This window comes from Mustelus asterias, chromosome 10 (assembly GCF_964213995.1).
Source record: "Mustelus asterias chromosome 10, sMusAst1.hap1.1, whole genome shotgun sequence".
NCBI lineage: Eukaryota > Metazoa > Chordata > Chondrichthyes > Carcharhiniformes > Triakidae > Mustelus > Mustelus asterias.
In genome coordinates, this window is record NC_135810.1 from 30,443,179 (window position 1) to 30,465,537 (window position 22,359).

A 22,359-nucleotide genomic window follows, 5' to 3' on the forward strand; every position below is an offset into this window, starting at 1 on the left:
AGCAGTATGTATTTCCACCCCGAGCAATATGCACCTCACACTGAGCAGTACACACATGACACCAAGCAGTACGCATCCCACCCAGAGGAGTACACACCTCACACTGAGCAGTATACATGTCACACCAAGCAGTACATACATCACACCAAGCAGTACGCATCCCACCCAGAGGAGTACATACCTCACACCAAACAGTGTGCAACCCACTCTGAGCAGTATGCACCTCACACTGAGCAATACACATGTCACACCAAGCAGTACGCACCCTACCCCCATAAAATCCAGCACAAGGAGTCTGCCAAAGTAAGCGTGCGGTTTTTGTGAACCTCAACACAAAGGCCTGCCTCCAATTTAATCTGGTTGGTGGGATCCTGAAATACATGAAACAAATAAAAACACATTAAAATAAAAGGAAACCAGGCTTGGTGCTGGAAGCCAGACAGCTATGGTGACAGGAACAATTGGACTCTGAATCCCGGTAGCCTCTTCCTTGCCCTGTATATATGGAAATATGACTGATCATTGCAATCCTTTTGCACGGGAGGGGGCCTTGTCGGAAGCAAAAGATTGAAAATCCCTGCCATATTGAATACAAGTTAAACTAATCATCTTTGTGCATTCCATTTGACCCGCTCTTATGTGTGGAGTTTTTCAGTCTGTTGGGAACTTGCCAGAATCTTTAAGAACCTAGGAGGCAGGCCGTCAAGTCTAGGCATGTTATATATTCTTGAATAGTCACAAATAAACAAGAAAATCATAGAAAGAGAAGAAATGCAAAGGATGTCGAAACGGAAGGCAGAAAATAAACACAGAGAAAACATAGAGAAAGAGATGAGAGAAGAAAGAATGTCATCGAAGGAAGTGAGAAACAGAAACAAGCCACATGTAACCTTAAATGTACAATATTACATTGGAACAATACATCCAAGAAACAGGGATGTGTGTATTATTTTACTGAACCTGAAATTTTTGTCACACTAATTATGGTGAAAATCTAAATATGAGTACTATGTGGTAGAATTTCACACTTAGGATGAGATTTTCTGGCTGCACTCGCTCCAAAACCAGAAAATTCCACCCAAGGTCGACGGACCTTTGCATGGTCTGCCCCTCGCCCACTAAGATTCCCATGGCTGGCGGGATGGGAAAATTCCAGTCTTACTGTCTGCAGTGATCAATTTCAAAACAATATCTTACTTAGTACAGTATAATCAATGATCGCTGAAGATTATGTGTATTAATCTATGCTTTTCTTTTGAGTTTGTTTACTTATATTGCAATTACATTACAGTTCATCTCTCAAAAGGGAAGCATTAATTATTTCAGTGGCTGCTTTCTTTTAACAGCAGGAAAAATTAAGCAATATTTCATTTAATTGGCTGCTATTTCATTAAATTAATCTACTTACCATTAGAAAATAAATCTGGTGTGGAGGAAATACAAACCTAATTTATTGAAGTGGATGTGACAATCAATAGGAAGGGAGTTTCATGTTCAAGCATCCTTCACGTGGAAATGTTCATGATTTGACAGTTTAGATAATTCAGACGAAGTGGGATGTTGAGTATGATTACACTTATTTTCTTAATGGTAACCATTGTTTCCATAAATTTCCAGTACTAATGGAGATCTTGTTAGATCATTGGAATACTGCCACAGAGGTTCCAAAACAAGAATGCTGATTATACTACACCTTTCAAAGTTCTGTCATGAGGCATTTTATGAATCACTTGCTTGTGCACCTTATTTAAAATAATCAAGTCAGAAAATAATTGCATTGAAAGTAAGTGCATCGGCAAGCATTTGGGGGTCAGAGTAGCCACCTACAGTCATTTGTGCTGTGACCTTATTCTAAAACTGTTTTAGAAGTCTGTTTTTTTAATGGTTATTTCAACAGATTGTTCTAAATCTATTGGGAATAACATGGGAATAACTATTGTAAAATTATTTCAACATTTGTAATATTTGAAAATTATGGCAAAAATAATTAAAGAACTCATAATTTTTTGATTATTTCTCAGGATTCACTGAAATATCACCCCTCTTACAGAGGACAATCAATCCAGCTCAGCAATTTTTAAGTGTTGGGAAAATTTTACATTTTCAGGTCACATTCTAATAATAATTGTAATTGGTCCAAGTGCTCACCTGATTGAATTAAGTGTAAAATTTTGAAGAAGAAATAATGGCAGGAGGAAAGGCTCTGCATCGCCACAGGAACGATCCTTGTCCTCGCTAGTGAACCCTGCAGCAGCCTCCTCAAACTCAGTGAGGCAGATGATCACTGCAGTCCCTCCCCCTGTCTGGGCTAGCTCACGCTTGTTGTGCTTATGGGGACAAAAGAACGAGATGAGATGAGAGGGGATGCAGCAGAGGGTGGGTGAAATGCATATCCTATGTGTGTAGTGTGCCTATCTAGAAGGGACAAAGATTGGAATTGGAGTAACAAGACTAATGGGATGGTGATGTTGTGAAAGATTTGTGTCCCCTGTTAATAGATGTGTGAGATCCATGAAGAGTGTAGCTATTTGAAATTTTGGCTCAGATCAAGTGTAGTATGGATCGGATGCTGCGCTTGGTTGAGGTCATTGGGTTACATTTAAGCTTCATTTGAAGCAAGTTTTAAAATAATTGCATCGAAAGTAAGTGCATCGGCAAGCATTTGGGGGTCAGAGTAGCCACCTACAGTCATTTGTGCTGTGACCTTATTCTAAAACTGTTACAGAAGTCTGGTTTTTTAATGGTTATTTCAACAGATTGTTCTAAATCATGGGAATAACTCTTGTAAAATTATTTCAACATCTGTAATATTTGAAAATGATGGCAAAAGTAATTAAAGAACTTGTAATTTTTTGGTTATTTCTCAGGATTCACTGAAATATCAGCCTTTTGGCTAAGATGCAAATGAGATCAAGCCTTGGAGGAGGTGAGTCTGCACCTACTCCAATCAGCTTGGCTCATGTAGATCAGGCCCAAGACAGGAGTGGAGGCCCTGTCTTGTCAGCTTGGATTGGAAATGTCTCAACTTGTTGAGACTCTGAATTGGACTTGATTTGATTGAATTGGAAACGTATAAAAAGATAAGAAAAATAATTAGTATAACTTTTACCAATTAAAATGCTTAGACATGGCAAAGTATAATCCTTAATAGCTAGCTGTCTCCGTTGTTCCAATTTAAAGCAATACCACATAGACATATACCCTTCTTCAGAATTAGCTCGCACAAAAACAAGTATACTCATGTGATGCTGGAGTTTCAGCTTTTTAACGCTTCTGGACAGAGATTCAGACAGCAATTTTCAGAGAAGGATATATCCTCAAAAAAGCAAAACCTCAGAGAAGCAATCCCAGCCTCTGGCAGCTCCTGGTCTCCAGACCTCAGAGACAGAAAAGGATATCTCTCTCTGCAGCTTCCAAAACAGCATCTCAGAGAAAGGTCCAATGTCATACAGCAGAATCTCCAAAAAGAGACTTATATCTTGGCAGATTCAATTCTCCAACTTCAAAGAGGGGCAAAGAGAGACACGGCTCTCTCTCAACTCCAAAAGCAGCATCTAAGCTTGAATATTCTGTGTAAGCCCAACTTCCCTGCGTTACATGACCATACCTGCCAATCATCCCAATCAAGTTCCACTCTGCAAAGTCTCACGGGAAAACAGCAGAACAGCATTAGTTCAGATTAAAGCCAACATTCAAGCTATTAGAAGCAATTATGCAAACAGGATTCTAGTAGACAGAACAGCACCATATGCATAGAACTGCTACAACAGACCCTGCACAAGAACTTGGCTCAAATACATTTCTTAAAGGCACAGTATCATCACAGACCTGTGGTGGACATGCCAGCATATATCATATCACAGTTTTCCCACACTTAATTTTTGGGAGATGGCAAGTTTTGCAATGATTCTGAGAGGGGCGGGACCGAAACATGCTGCGAAGCCCAGCTTCACAGAAGTTGGGCGTCCTTTTAAAAGGGCGAACCGATCTCAAATTGAAACTGTGAACCACTTTCACTCCCTGCAGAGACACCCCTCCCCTCACTGAAGGGATGTTTACCCACCTCCTCCCCAACAAAGATCACTGGCATCCGGGCATTGGGCCCTCCCAGTGGGTTCCCCATTATGACCCTCTTCATGATGTCCCCCTTCATGACTCCCCTTCATGCACCCCCCTTCATGATACCCACCTCATGCCGCAGCCCCCTCATGCTCCAGCCCCTCATTCCCCAGCCCCTTAGCTCTGACCCTGGCAACCTGGCAGTGCCAGGTTGGCACTATCGAACTGGCAGTGCCAGATGGGCAATGCCCAGCCATGCCCCAACCATCAGGGGCTTCAATGGCCTCTGAGACCCACCAGCGTGGCCATCACACCTGATCTGTGTGGAGACCAGTAGTGATTCTCGCCGGGTTCCCGCTCCACCCAACAGTTGGAAAATCCCAAGAGAAGAATTGACCTCAAACAGACTCAGCGGCTGGGATTTTCCAGCTGTTCGCACCCTGCTAAGCCAAATCTCCGTTCACTGCCGCGGGACCAGAAAGTCCCGCCAGCGTGAACGGCCAGAAAATCCCACCTACCAAATCTAAATGATCATTTAAATATGCTGATCTGACTCCCACTCTTTATGGGTAGGAACCAGATTATGTTTGAGAGCAGTGGGAGGTCGACAAGGTTTCATGCCGACGCAGAACGCTTTAAACCACTCACCTGTGATTGTCCAGCCCAGCGCCACTCTAATGCATTCTGCGTTGGGTGCAATTTGGCCGGAAAATTGCGGCCAATGCTGCATTGATCAAGTTGCAGTCATTTTGCTGAGATGTGAAATTGAGCCCCCTTTTTATTCCATTCGTACAGCTGGACATTAAAGATGCAATTTACTATTCAAATCTTATCTCTCTGATAGATTTCTCCCTCATGCAAAGACATTGGTACCAATCCATTTCAGATTTAGCTGTCCTGTCTTCACAGCTTCCTCTGTCACAGAGCTTAAACCAGCAATCACAGCAATCTGGACTGCTCCCTTCCACACTACTTTTCTAGCCATATTGCCATGTTGGGCAACTTTTCATCTTCACCACTGGATATGTGAATTGGCATAGTAGACTGCAGTCAGAACATTCAATTTGTATGCTGCCCATGTTTGTGTCAAAACCATTTCCATGCTTTCGCAGTAAAAACTCAGTCGTTCAATCAGTCAGCCCCTATATCCACTAGATAGTTCCTCTATGAATTCTACTATTAACCATTCCTTCAAGTCAGTTTGCACAATCAACAGTAGCCAGTTGTGAATGAAACGACAATGGTGTAAATTTGTGTCAGTCCACAAATAGTGCAAAATAGTTATGCCTCCATTTTCAATACCAGTTAATTTAGTTGTGTTTCAATGGGAACACTCTCCTCCCTGAGTCAGAAGGTTATGGGTTCAAATCCGATACTGAGGACTTAAGTGTAATATTTAGATAGATGTTCCAGTGCAGTACTGAGTGAGTGCTGCACTTTCCGAGGTACTGTTGTTGAATGAGACATGGAAAGTCTGTCCTCTAAGGTGGAAGGAATGGGACTATGACACTATTTCAGAGAAGAGCAAATGGTTCTCCCCAGTGTTCTGGCGAATATTTATTCCCCACTCAACACTGAAGAATAGATTATCTGAATATCATCACATTGCTGTTTGTGCTACCTTGCAGCACACAAATACACTGCCACATTTCTTGCATTATAACATTAAATAACATTTTAAAAAAATATTTCATTCCCTTCAAAGAGCTTTGGAGCATCCTGGAGTTATAGAAGATGCAAACCTTTTCTTTCTTTCAAAAATATATGCATTTCTTTTGGCACTTCCAGGAGATCATTCAGTTCAGCAAAACAAATCAGGACTTTTGATCAAAATTTGTATACAATTTAATTTGTGCACTCCTGATGCACATTCTTTGAAGCAAAATAAATTTACACACTCACCATCCTATCTAAGCATTCCAGGCAGGGGAGAATAGACAGAAAGAGGTCAATGAGGGAGTAAAAAAGATTAAAAGACACAACAGTGATTTTTTTTTTACTAAACCTGCTAAATTATTTAAATCCTGCAATTCTCATTTAATATTTTTACTATGTATAGAAGTTGTAAATTATTTTGGTGGCCTCCTTGCACTCCATAATTACAGGAAGAGATGCCAGATGGTAACATTAATATAGGTTTATTGAGTTGATTATATCAGCAGTAAGTCATTTGGAGATATATGCTGAATAAGACGCGAAACACATTCTGATAAAGCAGTCAAGTGGAGATCAAAAGGAATCTTAAAACACAATTTAACAGTTGCTTGAGTAAAGTGCTGCAAAAAGTATTTTTCAGCAAAACACAATGATCTGTGAAGTATTAAGTTATTTTTGTATGTGTGTCATTGAATGTTAAAGGAGTGATGCAGTATTTGGCAGCTAGTGCTGCAAAAGTGAGGCACGTGTGCAGATCCTGTCTGCCGCTCCCTCTGAGGTTTCCTGCAGTGGCTCAGCTCAGGCAGGATCCTCCATTGTAAAATCACCCTGAAAAATTGGAGTGTTTTCTTTTGTCTGTAAGGAGTCTAACAACACCAGGTTAAAGTCCAACAGGTTTATTTGGTAGCATTCGGAGCGCTGCTCCTTTTTTTGTCTGACCATGGTTGGTAAGACGGGTTCTGAACCTGAATGGAAAATTCGGGTCACATAGTTTAATAACAGATGTGTAACTCAATTGAGCGCGACAGTTGACCCCACAATCACCACCCCATCCCCCAACTATCGAACTACGATCTGACCAGACCCATTTATCTCCCAACTACCTGACACCACTACCCCTCCACAAACCAACTAAATGCACCCCACCCCGACCACATGGCTACACCTGAGCTGACTATATCCCACTAACCAACTCATCTTACCCACCTAGCCACCACATTCACCTACCCATTCACTCACTCACCCATTTATTTATTTACTCACTCATCTACTCACCCATACACTCGCTAACCCATTCACCCCGTACTCATTGTGACCTTTAAAAAATTACCTGTCCTAAAAAGAAGCAATATTCTTTCCCGTGCCCCACCGCCCCCCCACCCCAAACTCTCCTACGCTCCCTAAAGTTACCCTGGAGTGCCTGCTGCTCATTTCTCCTTTAGCTGGAATTGGAAGATCCCAGAAGAAATGGAAAAAATGGAAATGGTAGGGATGGAAAAAACTTCACAGTAGGGCTTAATGCACTCAGCATTGCCACTGACCGGAAGATTTAAGCCATTATTTGTCAGAATTTATTCCAATAATTTGCCCACCACTGATATTAGGCTCACTGACCTATTATATTATCCCTTTCTCCCTTGGTATGTTAGCAGTGCTCCAATCCTCATGCACCACACTTATAGCGAGAGAAGATTGGAGGATGATGGTCTGAGCTTCTGCCATTTCTTTTCTTGCTTCCATTACTAATTTGGGATACATTGCATACAGATGTGGTGATTTATCCACTTTCAAGGGTGATAAATATCTTAATATTTCCAATTTCACTTTGTTTATCCTATCCAATATTTCATACTCCCCCTCCTTAACCACAATATCTGCTTTGCCCCTCAAAGGTAAAGAGATGCAAATTATTAAGAACCATACCCATGTCTTCTGTCTCCAAACCCATTACTGATCTCTGGTTGATGCTACTCATTCCTTAGTTATCCTCTTGCTCTTCATGTATTTATAAAGTACCTTTTAAGTTTTCCTTATTTTTAACTTGCCAATATTTTTTCATACCCTCCCTTTGCTTTCCTAATTTCCTTTCAATTTCACCGTGACACTGCAGGGTGTGGATGAGTGCTGTGGCAGTTCATTATCTTCCTCCTCGGATGTTGTCTTGGGGCTGGGAGTTCTGGTGGTATCCGTTGTAGGCCTCGATCTGCAGGTGCCTAAAAGCTAGCGATACGAATTTTAGTTGATGAACATGAGGAATATACGACTGCGTTTCACTCACTGTGATTGTCAGGATTTGATGAACTTCTGGAGGAGTGAGCGATATTGGGTTGCTGAGACAATCCGGTTTCTCTTTCCCTCAGGAGCAATCCCTTTCCTTCCCAGTGATCTCAACTGCAACCTCCTTGAACTCTGTGATAGCAATGAAGTTGACTGTGCCCTGCCAGGCCTGGGATCTTTCCTCTCTGTTGTGGGCAACCTTGCTCTGGAAGAAGTAATGCAAGTGATGAGAAGGGATGGAGGTTTGCATTTGCATGCATTTAAATTGAATTAATGAACTGCTCGCCCAACTTTATCAGCATTTCCCCCTTTACCACCGCATTTGCCAATCCAGAACTGCGCCGTAATGGACCTGCTAAATAAAAGTCTGAATCGGGCGCTCCAGCTGCTGAAGAGCGAGTTCAGTGCTTCCAACAGCTCTCTGACTCAGATCAGTGGTAGGGGGCGGGGAGGAGGGAGGCGGGTCAGATCATTCTCTGGTTGGGGGGGGGAGGGGAGTGAGGCCAGATCATTGTATGGTTGGGGGGAGAGGAGGAGGAGACGGAACAGATGGATCTCCGGTGGGGGGTGATCAGATGGATCTCTGGTGGAGGGGGCGGGGCAGGTGGGTCCGCTGCCACTCTGCGGGCGATTGTTGTGGGGGGAGGGGGGGCAGGGGTGGTGATCTGTCTGAGCAGTGTGGGGGGGTGGATAAGGAGGACAATGATGTCTGTGGGGGCCATCGCTCCCGCTTTTAGCTCCCGGGCCGCTTTCTCCACTTTCTGCGGCCCACGAACGATCTGACCCGGGGCGTGCTTTTTCAAATTTTTTTCCAACTGCGCATGCGCAGTTCAGAGCTCCGATCATTTCGGCCGCACAAAGCTCCACCCACAGCGCGAATGGGACTGGAGATGTTTTTTTCAGGCTGAGTGCATATGGGGGCGCCTGAAAGCAGATTTCTAAGTCGGATCTGCATTACGCCCAGATTCAGCACTTAGAATGAAAATGGTAAAATCGGGCCCAATATTTCCTAGCAACAGGGCAGAGGTTGCAACAATTTCAGGTGACTCAAATGCAAGATGAGTAATGTGTGCTGATTTGCACATGTTGCCTTGATGGATGGCTAGATTATCTTCCTAGTAACCCCAATAATGAATGTTATTTTCCCTCTGCCAAGATTCACCAATCAGAGAAAGGTCCCAGTAAAATTATAGCCTCATTGTTCGCATCTGGTTACAAATATCACCCAATATATGCAGCAGGGGTCATTAATATAAAGAGCAGCAATGACATAATTTGTGTACGCCTTATCGGTGATCCCACTATGACTATTAATCAGAGTGCAATAGTATCTTAACAACATCAAGCAATATTGTTAATTTGACAGGAAATTATCCCATTAACATCTAGATGCTGGAAATTGGAAATAAAAACAAAGTTTGTAGAAAAATTAATCAAGTCAGGCAGCATCTGTGGAGAGGAACAGAATTAACTGATGGGATTTTCTGGCTGTTCTCACTGGTGGTATCATCTGGTCCCGCTGACAGTGAGCTCCTGCCGCATGTTCCCTAGTGGCGGAGGGTGCAAATAATGCGAAACCCCTTTGACAGCAGCGGGGCAGGAAGATCCCACCATTGGCCAATGGCGGGCTACTTCTGCCACCGCAAAACATGCCGCGGGATCGGGTGGAAAATTCCATCCGATTTTTCAGGTTGACGACCTTTCATCAGAACAATAACTTCATAGTGGAGCAAAAGATTCAATATTTGCAACTCAGATTGCAAAACAACCTTTCAGAATTTATGCCCAGACAAAAACCCAGGAAAGTGTTTTTTTTAATAGTCAAACAGAACATTGACTCTCCTGTGTAAACCAGCAAGTTGGAGGCAGGACAGGACTTAGGAGCCTCAAACTCTTGAGTAAAGAAACAGTATGCCACAAAATTATTTCTGCAGCGAATGCAATAAGTGAAGGATAGCTATCTAATACAAGCTACATGCATACAATCAAACCTACTTACATATAGAACTCCAGGTTCCAGGTGTGATTGAAGGGATGATGGCCCAATGGTTTAGATTCTGGCCAGGATTAATGTCACCTCCATATAGAGCCTTTAATATTGGATGTGAGGGCACATGTCTGCAATAAAGACATGCTGATAAACAATTGAAGTAGCACTCGAACATTCCAATAGGTGAGGGCTGTTAACATGTCAAAAGTCTGAGAAAAATAATGCTACTTGCTAACAGGCCATCAGATGTTCTGCCTTATCTTCTTACTCCCCACTCCCACCCTCCCACTTTCTCCCTCCCTATATTGTCCCTTTCTGTTTGCTTTGGTCTAATTCCTTCCCGCTCCTCTTGGGTTTAGCCCATCCCACTCATCTCTTCCATAAAAATTGCTGAACACGCTCTTCACCAACATTGAACAGAACTCTGGTGGAATATTAAACTTTTTGTTACTGTCTCTTTTCTAAACCACTGAAATGCTTTGATTCCAAAAGTTATTTTGTGAAGGTATCCTATTTTTCCTACATCACTGAAGAAGTGCACGTTCAGCACAGAAACTCCCAAAAGTTCCCATCATAGAAACATAGAAAATTGGAGCAGGAGGAAACCATTCAGCCCTTCAAGCCTGCTCCGCCATTCATTATGATCATGGCTGATCATTCAACTCAATAGCTTCCCCTATATCCTTGACCTCCTTCAGCTCAAGTGCTGAAGGGGATCAAAGGATCTATCTGCTTCTTGAAAACATTCAATGTTTTGGCCTCAACTATTTTCTGTGGTAGCGAATTCCATAGGCTGATCACTTTCTGGATGAAGAAATTTCTCCTCATCCCTGACCTAAATGGTCTACCTTGCGTCCTCAGACTGTGACCCCTGGTTCTGGACACCCCCACCATCGGAAACATCCTCCTTGCATTCACCCTGTCTAGTCCTGTTAGAATTTTATAAGTTTCTAAGATCCCTCCTCATTCTTCTGAACTTCAGCGAATACAATTCTAACCCACTCAATCTCTCCTGATACGTCAGTCCTGCCACCCCATTAATCATTTTGGTAAACTTTCTCTGCACTCCCTCTAGAGCAAGAACATCCTTCCTCAGATATGGAGACCAAAATTGCACACAATATTCCAGGTGTGGCCTCATCAAGGTCCTATATAATTGCAACAAGACATCCCAACTCCTGTACTCAAATTCTCTCACTATGAAAGCCAACATATCATTTGTCTTTTTTAATGCTTGCTGCACCTGTATGCTTATCTTCTGTGACTAGTGTAGGAGGACATCCCCGTTGCACATTCTCCTCTCCTAATTTATGGCCATTCAGATAGAAATCTGCCTTCCTATTTTTGTTACTGAAGTGGATAACCTCAAATTTATCCAAATTATACTGCATCTGCCATTCATTTTCCCACTCACTTAACTTGTCCAAATCGCACTGAAGGATCTCTGCATCGTCCTCACAGCTCACCTTCCCACCCCAGCTTTTTGTCATTTGCAAATATGGAGATATTAAACTTAGTTCTCTCATCTAAATAAATAATATATCGTGGATATTTGGGGGTACCAGCACTGATCCCTGCGGTACCCCACTAGTCACTACCTGCCATTTGGAAAAAGATCCATTTATTCCTATTCTTTGTTTCCTGTCTTCCAACCAGTTTGTTTTTATCCATCTCAATATACTACCCCCATGTACTTTAATTTTATACACTAATCTCTTATGTGGGATTTTGTCAAAAGCTTTCTGAAAGTCCAGATAAATCACATCCACTGGTTCCCCTTCGTCAACTCTACGAGTTACATCCTCAAAGAATTCCAGTAGATTTGTCAAGCATCCTCTTTCATAAACCCATGCTGACTCTTCCAATTCTGCCACTTCTTTCCAAGTATTTTGCTATAAAATCGTTGATGATGGATTCTAGAATTTTCCCATCTATCGATGTCAGGCTTACTGGTCTATAATTCCTTGTCTTCTCGACCTCCCTTTTTAAATAGTGGGGTTACATATACACAAACAGTACAAAAATACCTGTTCAGATTCAGTTGAAGTTTTAAACCAGATGTATATATACTAATGAATGGATATATTTTCTATCACTGATAAATAATGATGTTATTAAGCTCTGTTAGATCAGATGTTGGGGGCACGTCCACATTCAGAGTAAGTGACTTGTCCCAGTAATGTACATGGAATTTGCCAAGATAGAAAGAACATGTGAGGCAAGATTTTTTTCTCAAGAGTGCAGGCTTTGTATTCCTACCTTCCACAAACTGTAATAAGGTCTCATTGTATCATCACTCCTGGGAATTCTGTACTGACAGTGCCACTGAAAAGAACTTAGGAATCGATTATGTATAAACACATCTGGTATCCTAAATTTCGCACTTTCACAGTCATCTTTCATTGCCTGAGGGAAGTTATTGCAGTGGCTAAATGTAATTTCATTGTCAGGAGGGTGAAATGTGAGTTTCGTGTTCCGGTGCCTTGTCAGGAGTCATTGCACAGCTTAATTCTTTCATAACATTATGCAGAAACATTCAGCTCCATGTTCTTGCCTAGATAAAACTGCAGCATCTTAAATCCTCTCTCAAACAATTCAGCCCAGGTATCTTCCTATCAAAACAATGAAGGATGAGGAGGAGTGATGCTGGATGACCAGAGAGGGCTGCAGATTATTCTGGATCAGCTCTTGCTGCTTGGTCTGACTCAGGACATCGACAAGAACTCCATGAATTAGGTCAACGAGCCAGTACCCTGAGCCCCTTGACACTGATGTTTGGCATATTGTGCACCTCTCTCCCAGGTTCTGCTTAGAAGCACTGTGCCATAGCATTTTGTGGTGTTTTTTTTTAACTTTCGCATTGCGAGCAACAGAATGCTGTTGTGGTCTATATATGAGGGATGGTAAGGTGTGGGACAGTTTATCAATAATAATTTGGGACTCTAGTCATGGGAACCAAAATCGGATAAGACGCTCATAGACACCCATCTGAAATGTGGATGTGCTGACTATGACCTCCCTTTGTCTTCCTCCTCCACTCTTCCTTCTCTTGAGGTTGCTGGTGAATCTCTGATGGCAAGTGATGTGCCTTCATGGTGGTCAGGTTGTGGAGGATGCAGCACAAATTAAAGCATCCACTCCAGTAAGCATGGGAGGGCTCTTTCTGAATAGTTGATGAAGCAGAATTGTTGCTTCAACATTCTAATCATCATGAAGTTTCTTATGGCAATATGGTTCTGCATGTATGCATGCTGGCCATGCGCAGTTGAGTTAAGGTGGGGAGTCATGAGCCTGATTTAGAATAGGGAGCCCTTGTTGTTCAGCAATCATCCTCTGGTTTGACATGATGACTGTAAGATTGCTGGAACATCAGGCTGCCACAAAATTAATGCATTCTGACTGCTACAAGGATAACAGATATTTGTGAGCATGATGTGTTGAGCATGATCGCACCAACTGCACATTTAGTGAGTGATAATCTTTGCTGTTTCGGTACATTTCAGCTTCACGATGCGACTCATACAAAGCCACATCCACGCAGTCAATGGCACCCTGCAATGTGAGGAAACCAATGGACGCTCCAGAGTCAAATTTTGCTTTGATTATCCCTATTGCTCATATTTTCCATATGGAGGAGTTACTCAGACTGTTTACTGTTTTGTGTTTGTTCTCTGTTTCAAATCCATTTCTAGGATTGCCGAGTCACTACCCATGCTCCTCTTCAATTGGTTGCTGTATAACTAATGGCAAGGGCTAAACCCTCATGATGGAAAGGTTGTGCAACATGCAACAGATCACCATGTGTCTTTACAAGCTCTTTGCAGGGATTCTTTGCAGGCAATTCAGACCGTGGAAGCATTGTTTAAGCACCCAAATAGTTTGTTTTCATGTACGGTGTTGATGTGTGCATCAGTTGAGGAATGATGTCATGAGCTATGTTGCCACATGATATTCCTGGCCACCCAATAACCACACGCTGATTTGTTGTAGTGACTCAAATGCAGGTGGAACAGCAAGCTGCTGCAGAATGAAGGCATCATGATTCATACTCAGATGCTGGGCATTGACCTACATGATACATTGTGTGTGGTCACACATTAGCTGGAGTTTAAGGGAGTGGAATTCTTTCTGGTTGCAGGCCTTCTTAGAGTTGACATGCACTGTCTGCAAAGTGATCTTCTTGCAGTCAATGAATCCTGCACCATGAGGCAGCCTGTAATCTTTGTGAAGTCATATGCTCGCTCCAGCTGCTTTTCTTTGGCAAGAGATAATAAAATATATTCAGCTCTCTTGGAAAACAGAACCCAGAACCTCAGTGACCTCACTTACGGTGGACAACAAATTGGGTGATGTTGCAAATGTCACTCACTTCAGCTTGGAAGGAGTCAAACTTGCTTCATGGTTGAAGGAGACAGATGTATAAAAGGTCATTGTAATGCTCACTTTTATTGGCACTACTGTCCTCACTGTGCTCTGAGTTTGCAATTCTGTCCGATCATAGAATCATAGGATCATACAGTACAGAAAAGGCCCTTCGGCCCATCGAGTCTGCATCAATAGATTAAATATACCTGAACTCTCACCTACGCCTAATCCCATCTGCCAACACTTGGCCCATAGCCCTGAATGTTGTGATGTGCCAAGTGCTCATTCAGTTATTTTTTAAAGGATGTGAGGCAACCCGCCTCTACCAGCCTCCCAGGCAGCGCATTCCAGACTGTCACCACCCTCTGGGTAAAAACGTTTTTCCTCACATTCCCCCTAAACCTCCTGCCCCTTGAACCTATGTCTCCTCGTGACTGACCCTTCAACTAAGGAGAACAGCTGCTCTTTGTCCACTCTGTCCATGTCTCTCATACTCTTGTATACCTCGATCAGGTCGCCCCCCCCCTCAGTCTTCTCTGCTCCAACAAAAACAACCCAAGCCTATCCAACCTCTCTTCGTAACTTAAATGTTCCATCCCAGACAGCAGCTCTGCACCCCCTCCAGTGTAATTACATCCTTCCGATAATGTGGCGACCAGAACTGGACGCAGTACTCTGTGGCCTCACCAAAGTTCTCTACAACTCCAACATGACCTATCTGCTTTTGTAATCTATGCCTCGATTGATAAAGGCAAGTATTCCATATGTCTTTTTCACCACCCTACTAACATGCCCTTCCACTTTCAGAGATCTGTGGACAAACACGCCAAGGTTCCTTTGTTCCACAGAACCTCCTAGTGTCCTACCATTCATTGAATACTTTTTTGTCAAATTACTCCTTCCAAAGTGTACCACCTCACACTTTTCAGGGTTAAATTCCATCTACCACTTACCTGTCCATTTGACCATTCTGTCTATATCTTCTTGTAGCCTAAGACACTCCGCCTCACTGTTAACCACCTGTCCAATCTGATCAGATGGTGGATTTCAGTGAAGGTGCCCTCTTTGAAGCAGATATGTTGAGTTTTTTACCCTGGTTATTGTAGGAAATTGGGCCTGAAGGCCCTGGGTACATTTGTTCTCCTGTTGAGAACCTTTCCCAGCCCTTTGCTCCTTCCTCTTTCAGCAACTTGTTTTGCTCTGCATCACCTCTCCCCATTCTCCTTGTCATTCAATAAGCTAAGAGTGCACACTCTATTGCACTCATGTCTGGGAGCAAGTGGATTAGGGAGCAAGAGGAGGCAGTAGCAGAGTGGTATTGTCATTAGACTGGTAATCCAGAGACCCAAAGTAATGCTTGGAGACCTGGATTTGAATCCCACCATGGCAGGTGGTGAAATTTGAATTCAATAAAAAACTGAAATTAAAAAGTCTAATGATGACCATGAAGCCATTGTTGATTTTGTAAAAACTCCTTTAGGGAAGGAAATCTGCCATACTTACCTGGTCTGGCGTATGTATGATTCCAGATCCACAGCAATGTGGTTGATTCTTAAATGCCCTCAGGGATGGGTAATAAAATGCTGGCTGAGCCAGCAACACCCACATCCTATGAATGAATTTTAAAAAAGAGAATCCTTGAAAACAGGAAAAGGTCCCACAGCACTGCCACACCACTCACTATAGACTTTAAACAACTCTGGAAATCACCAGATACTTGGGTACAATTGCAGGGAGAACCAGTGGAGGTCAATCAGCAACTAACATAGAAGTAGTTGATGATTCTTTTAAATAGTTGTGGTGGCAGCTCCTTCCTGATACTCTCTCTGTGTTCAGCTCTGTGAGGTTAAGAGAGAGCATCCAAAGGGGCAGAGATGGCATCAAATCAGTGATACATGCTGATTGATGTCACGGTCTGCTTGCTTCTCGCAGGAGCTCCCTACATGCACCATGTCCTCACCAAAATGGCACCTGCCGTGGCTCGCACCAGAACTGTGCACCTTCACAGCGGACATTATTTTGGATGTAAAACGGCATTCAATTTTCATGGTGCTGAAAATTGCAGTTGAATTTTGCAGCCTTGGTAGTTTTATTAAATGTGCTGCATTAAAAAAACTGCAGATTTTACAAAATTTTACAAAATATATCTCAAAATCTTAATTTTTTTAGTTCAAATTAAGGTAGTTTCTGAGTATTTTGTTGCTCTTTGGTACCTTAACACTGATAGCTATGAATGTGGCATGGAACAGAATCACAACAAGGAACCTTTGTCTTCAGTGCATTCTATCAAACCTCAAGTCTTAAATACTCACTATGTTTGATAAATTGCCTTGGCATAAAAATATACCCAGCTGGTTGCATTTAAACATATTTCAAAGTCCGGGTGGGGAACCATGTGAATTACCAATCCATCTGCTATCAATGTAAGCTGTATTCAACATCTTTACAATTGATTAGAAGGTTAAAATACAGAACCATCTATGCAACATTGAAGTTCCTTGAAAAGTCGATAAAAAGGAAACATTGTTGTCTATGTAGGTTAATAACTGAGTGGTTAGATGTTCATCTATGATCTATTTGGCTTCTTTGAATGGCAGATGGCCAGAACATAATTGACATACTATTGCAACCAGATTGCTTTGATCAGTATGAAAGGTCATTAGAGTCAAGGGTGGTCCAGGAAGTCATGACTACTAAATATTTACTCTAACAGAACAAAAATGTGGTTCCTGGCAGAGTGAAAACTGAATTCAGCGTTTGCACCTTCTAACAGTCCAGTTTCTCTCCCAACACTGCATCCACCTCAAAAAACAACAAAAATAAATGACTTTATGTGTGCCCTGAATCGGATAACATACCACAGAACTAACGATGATCTATTAATTATGGTATAACAGATGAACATCTGGGAAATTTAGAAGGATGATAATTCTATGCAATTCATCTCATTCAGCTAAAATGAATAAATTCATTGCCACTGCACCAAGTTAATGTGTATAGGAAGCACATGCCATGTGGAACATCTTTAGTAATATACAAATTTATAAAAATGACTCATGACAAAGAAGATATTGATGTTGTAATGCACTTTTGTATGATTTTTATTTAATTTGATGCCAAATTTCGTTACTGGTTACATTTTTTGTTTCACTCATTATAGCATATGAATAAGATGAAGTACATGCTAAGAATAATTCAGACTGTTGAAATTACAACTGTATTTCTTCAATATTTTAATTTTGTCAAATGTTTAACTCATGCAATTATATATATTATATTTATACACATTTGCAGTCGTTAAGAAAGTAGAATGAGGGTGTCTAGAAAGTTATTCACTTTCTGGGTTTTAATAGTAGATAATTTCCTTGGGTTCAATACCACTGACTATTCCATATCCAAACTCTCCTCCTTATGTGTGCTTTGTAATTACTCAAATCAATAGTGAATGGTGTCAAACATACAATTCTTGTCACTGTATTGTCCACATGTCATTTATTTGACTTAAGTCAGTGGAAGAATCAACACTGTACTACCCATGATTTAAACCACCGTCCAAATTATTGGAGATTCAAATGTTAAATGAAGAGGATTAAATACAAACAATAGCGTTATGGTAACTACAAACATTAGTATTCTTGAGGTATCAAACAGGAAATGTGTTACACTTGCGTTAACCTTGCACTACAATGACAGAAAGAACAAAAATAATAGGTCTATTTAACAGATTTTTAAATCATGGGTTTTGAATTAATTTAGATAGTTTTAGTCATAACATTTCTAGAGCACTGTAACTATATGGTCTAAAGTAACCGCTAATTCTCTTTCTTATTAGATTAGCCTGGAGCACTATTTCGGCCTTGTGCTATATTGTACACATTCCAATAAACCGTTTTCAACTGTAATAATCTAATCTAAGAACTGACCAATATCTTGAAAGCACTTTTGTGTTTTGTGTTGTCTCAATTATTTCTGCAGCCAATATTTCATTGTGGGAATCATTTTTTATATTTGGATCATATCTTAGTGTCTTTGATTACAAGTCAATCACCGTCATTTTCTCTGCAGGTTAATAGAGCTTGTGGACATCCTGTTCGAAAGCCCGCACAATCTTTGGATTACCAGCCAGATCCTTACAGTGATCAACATGGACTGAAAATCACTCATAAGGAAAATGAGGAGACATTAGCCAGCAGGAGAAAGTAAGATTCAGCACTGTAACTTGTACTTCATAATCTTTCTACAGGCAGCAGCTAAAGATTACTGATGTTTCAAATAAATATGATTATAATATTTAAGATCTTTTTTTAAACGGGCACAGGATGACAAAATGTATTTTAATGTCAGCATACATAATTCTATTGAAGCAAATTCTAATGTTTTGGAACAAAATGTATGTTTTATCTTTATAATGTATAAGATTTTGTTTGCCCTCAGCTGGTTTTATTCATGTAACATCATCCCTGATATTAAATAAAAGTACAAATGATGTGGCGTTCTGAACATTTTAATACATTGCTTGAATGCTTTTTTGTCTTTTGATTTTGAGACACTGAGAAGTCTGGAGAAAACATATTTTCTTCATTCGTTTCCATCTCTCTTACTTCATCCCTTCAGTTTGTGTTGCAGGGCTGTTGGTATTCAACCTTTTATCTTGTTCAGACTTTGTTCCTTCAAGTAACCAAACCAAGTTTCAGAGTTTAAAATAGCTGTTTATTACTCAGTATAGCAAGGACCCCAGCACAACAGCTGGTGGCAAGCCAGAGTCCAGAATACAGGTTTACAAAAGCAGATATACTTCCAGATTCAAATAACGTACACCAATTTAAGTATAGGAGTTATCTCTATCCATTCACAACTATTCATTAGGGTTACATCATGCATAAGATACAAGTTAAAAACCAATCACAATCGTTGCACGTCTGCTTAATTATAATATCTAATCCGTGTGAAGGCTTGATCATGTTAGCTGACCTAATTTATCATTGCTACAAGTTATCCTTAACATCCTAGCTTGTGTCTGGGATTATAGATATAAATTATTTCTCCCATTTGCAGTTGTCTGATTTTATAAATTTTCACAACCTAAGAGTCTTTGTTAGATAAACAAAACTATATTTGGGGTTTCCTCCCTTGTAACTTGGCTTTGTTGCTTATCTGGGTCTGCTTTAATAAAGACCTGTAGTTTTTCTCATGGCAGCTTATATGATTTTTACATTTATGTGATTATTAACTCTTTCAGTATGTAACAGTTCCCTTTCTTTTCATTATTCTCCCTGCCTGCTCATTTTGAGTTCATGTTTCATCTGATTCATGCAATCTTTTTGCAAGTCCTTTTTTAAAAATTACCCACTTGCTCGCTCCACATTTGTCTTTCTCTCTCTTCCTCTTGTCTGTTTTTTGCTTTAACTAGCAGGTTTTATTCCCCCCCAACCCCTTCTACGTTCATTCAGTGTAATTCCCTTTCTGGATCGCTGAGTTAGTCTCTCCTTTTCAGTTCCAACTCTCTTTATTAGGTTTCCCCTCATCTCCTAGCTCACATGCCTTTCATCCTTTCATCTTTTGGTAGTTGCTCTCTGTCCCTGCCTTTGGTTCTCGTCAAATCCCTCAATCCCTTTTTTTGGTTTGCTTTCTCCATTTATGTCCCCTTTGTTTTTCTTTTTTTTTCCATATTTTTCTTTTGATACAAGATTCTTTTGTGGCAAGATTGAAATAGAGGACAGAGTGTGTGCAGAACCATGACTTGACTGAGGGGAGGGGATTTGTTCTGACTGGCTTGAAGCTTTCCCATTTACCCAGGCAGCTTAACAACTCTTCCATGTCTCACAATGCATTTGCTTGATTCACCTTTGGAGAGATTGAAATAATGCGATAGTGTAAAAATGCATATATTTGGTTCAGGTCGCAAGATAATACTATAGAAATCATAGAAACCCTACAGTGCAGAAGGAGGCCATTCGGCCCATCGAGTCTGCACCGACCACAATCCCACCCAGGCCCTACCCCCACATATTTTACCCGCTAATCCCTCTAACCTACACATCCCAGGACTCTAAGGGGCAATTTTTTTAACCTGGCCAATCAACCTAACCCGCACATCTTTGGACTGTGGGAGGAAACCGGAGCACCCGGAGGAAACCCACGCAGACACGAGGAGAATGTGCAAACTCCACACAGTCGCAGCTCTTTGCGATTCTTCATGGACACAAGTTTAAGGGCGGAATTATCTACACAACCCACTGGGCATTTCACAGCGGAGGAGGTGGCCCACTTTTGGCCAGTGATGGGATCTTCACGTCCTGCTTTTGTCAATAGGGTTTCACGCTAATGCACTTCTCGTCACTGTGAAACCCAGAGTAGGGGTATACTGTCAGCGGGACAAGAAGATCCTGCTGGCGTTAACAACCTGAAAATTCTGGCCCATAGTTCACAACTAAAATTAACACAATTAATTTAAACTGACACAAAATTAACAGTCTTATTTGGAGAAGACTGCAGCAACAACAACTTGCAACTGTTTATCACTTTTAATGCAGTTAACTGTCCCAACGTACTTCACAGGAACTTAATCAGACAAAGATTGACATGAGCCAAGGAAGGAAACAACAAAAAGCTCACTCAAATAACAAGTGTACAAGGAAGGCAAGTTGCAGAGGTAGAGATATTTTCGAAGGGGATTGCAGGATTTATGCTCAGACAGCTGATGGCACAGTTGACAATGGTGAAGAAAATCAGAGCTGCACAAGACACCAGAATTTGAGGAACACAAAGCTCTCAGATGTTTGTAGAACTGGAGGTTACTGAGATAGGGAGGGGAGACCTTGAAGAGTTTTGAGCATGAGGTTGAGAATTTTAAATTTGAGGCATTGGTGAGCTGCATCTATAATATAGTAAGAAGTTTAACAACACCAGGTTAAAGTCCAACAGGTTTATTTGGTAGCAAAAGCCACACAAGCTTTCGAGGCTCTGAGCCCCTTCTTCAGGTGAGTGGGAATTCTGTTCACAAACAGAACTTATAAGACACAGACTCAATTTACATGAATAATGGTTGGAATGCGAATACTTACAACTAATCCAGTCTTTAAGAAACAAAACAATGGGAGTGGAGAGAGCATCAAGACAGGCTAAAAAGATGTGTATTGTCTCCAGACAAGACAGCCAGTGAAACTCTGCAGGTCCACGCAACTGTGGGAGTTACAAATAGTGTGACATAAATTCTGATTCTAGGATCGCATGATAAAGACTCAGGAGGAAAAAAGCAGAAATATTTATGTGAAATAGTGTGACATAAACCCAATATCCCGGTTGAGGCCGTCCTTGTGTGTGCGGAACCTGGCTATCAGTTTCTGCTCCGCGACTCTGCGCTGTCGTGTGTCGCGAAGGCCGCCTTGGAGAACGCTTACCCGAATATCAGAGGCCGAATGCCCGTGACCGCTGAAGTGCTCCCCAACAGGAAGAGAACAGTCTTGCCTGGTGATTGTCGAGCGGTGTTCATTCATCCGTTGTCGCAGCGTCTGCATGGTCTCCCCAATGTACCATGCCTCGGGACATCCTTTCTTGCAGCGTATCAGGTAGACAACGTTGGCCGAGTTGCAAGAGTATGTACCGTGTACCTGGTGGATGGTGTTCTCACGTGAGATGATGGCATCTGTGTCGATGATCCGGCACGTCTTGCAGAGGTTGCTGTGGCAGGGTTGTGTGGTGTCTTGGTCACTGTTCTCCTGAACAGTGACCAAGACACCACACTATAATATAGGTCACCACTCCTATAATATAGGTCAGCAAACAGAGGGTGATGTTTCACAATATTTAAGAACATTTTGCTTCATCAGTAAAGATATTGGAGGGTTTAAGAGGGGTAATGTTGATCACGTACATGCGAAATCTGACCTGTATGGTCTAATGATGTCTCTGAGGGTGGGATTTTCCAGCCACACTTGCCCCAAAACCGGAAAATCCCACCCAAGGTCGATGGACCTGTGCATGGTCTTTTCTCGACCTACTACGATTCCTAT

General features: G+C 41.6%; 1 protein-coding gene across 2 annotated transcripts in view; it reads left to right on the forward strand.

The window, feature by feature from the left end:
* The window catches only part of gpc5a (glypican 5a), a 1,188,060-nt gene that overhangs the window by 339,728 nt on the left and 825,973 nt on the right, over positions 1 to 22,359 (forward strand). For both annotated transcript variants that reach the window (XM_078221643.1, XM_078221644.1), the window contains exon 4: positions 18,413 to 18,546. In XM_078221643.1, the coding sequence (XP_078077769.1) occupies positions 18,413 to 18,546 (134 nt within the window). The remainder of the gene's footprint in view (positions 1 to 18,412; positions 18,547 to 22,359) is intronic.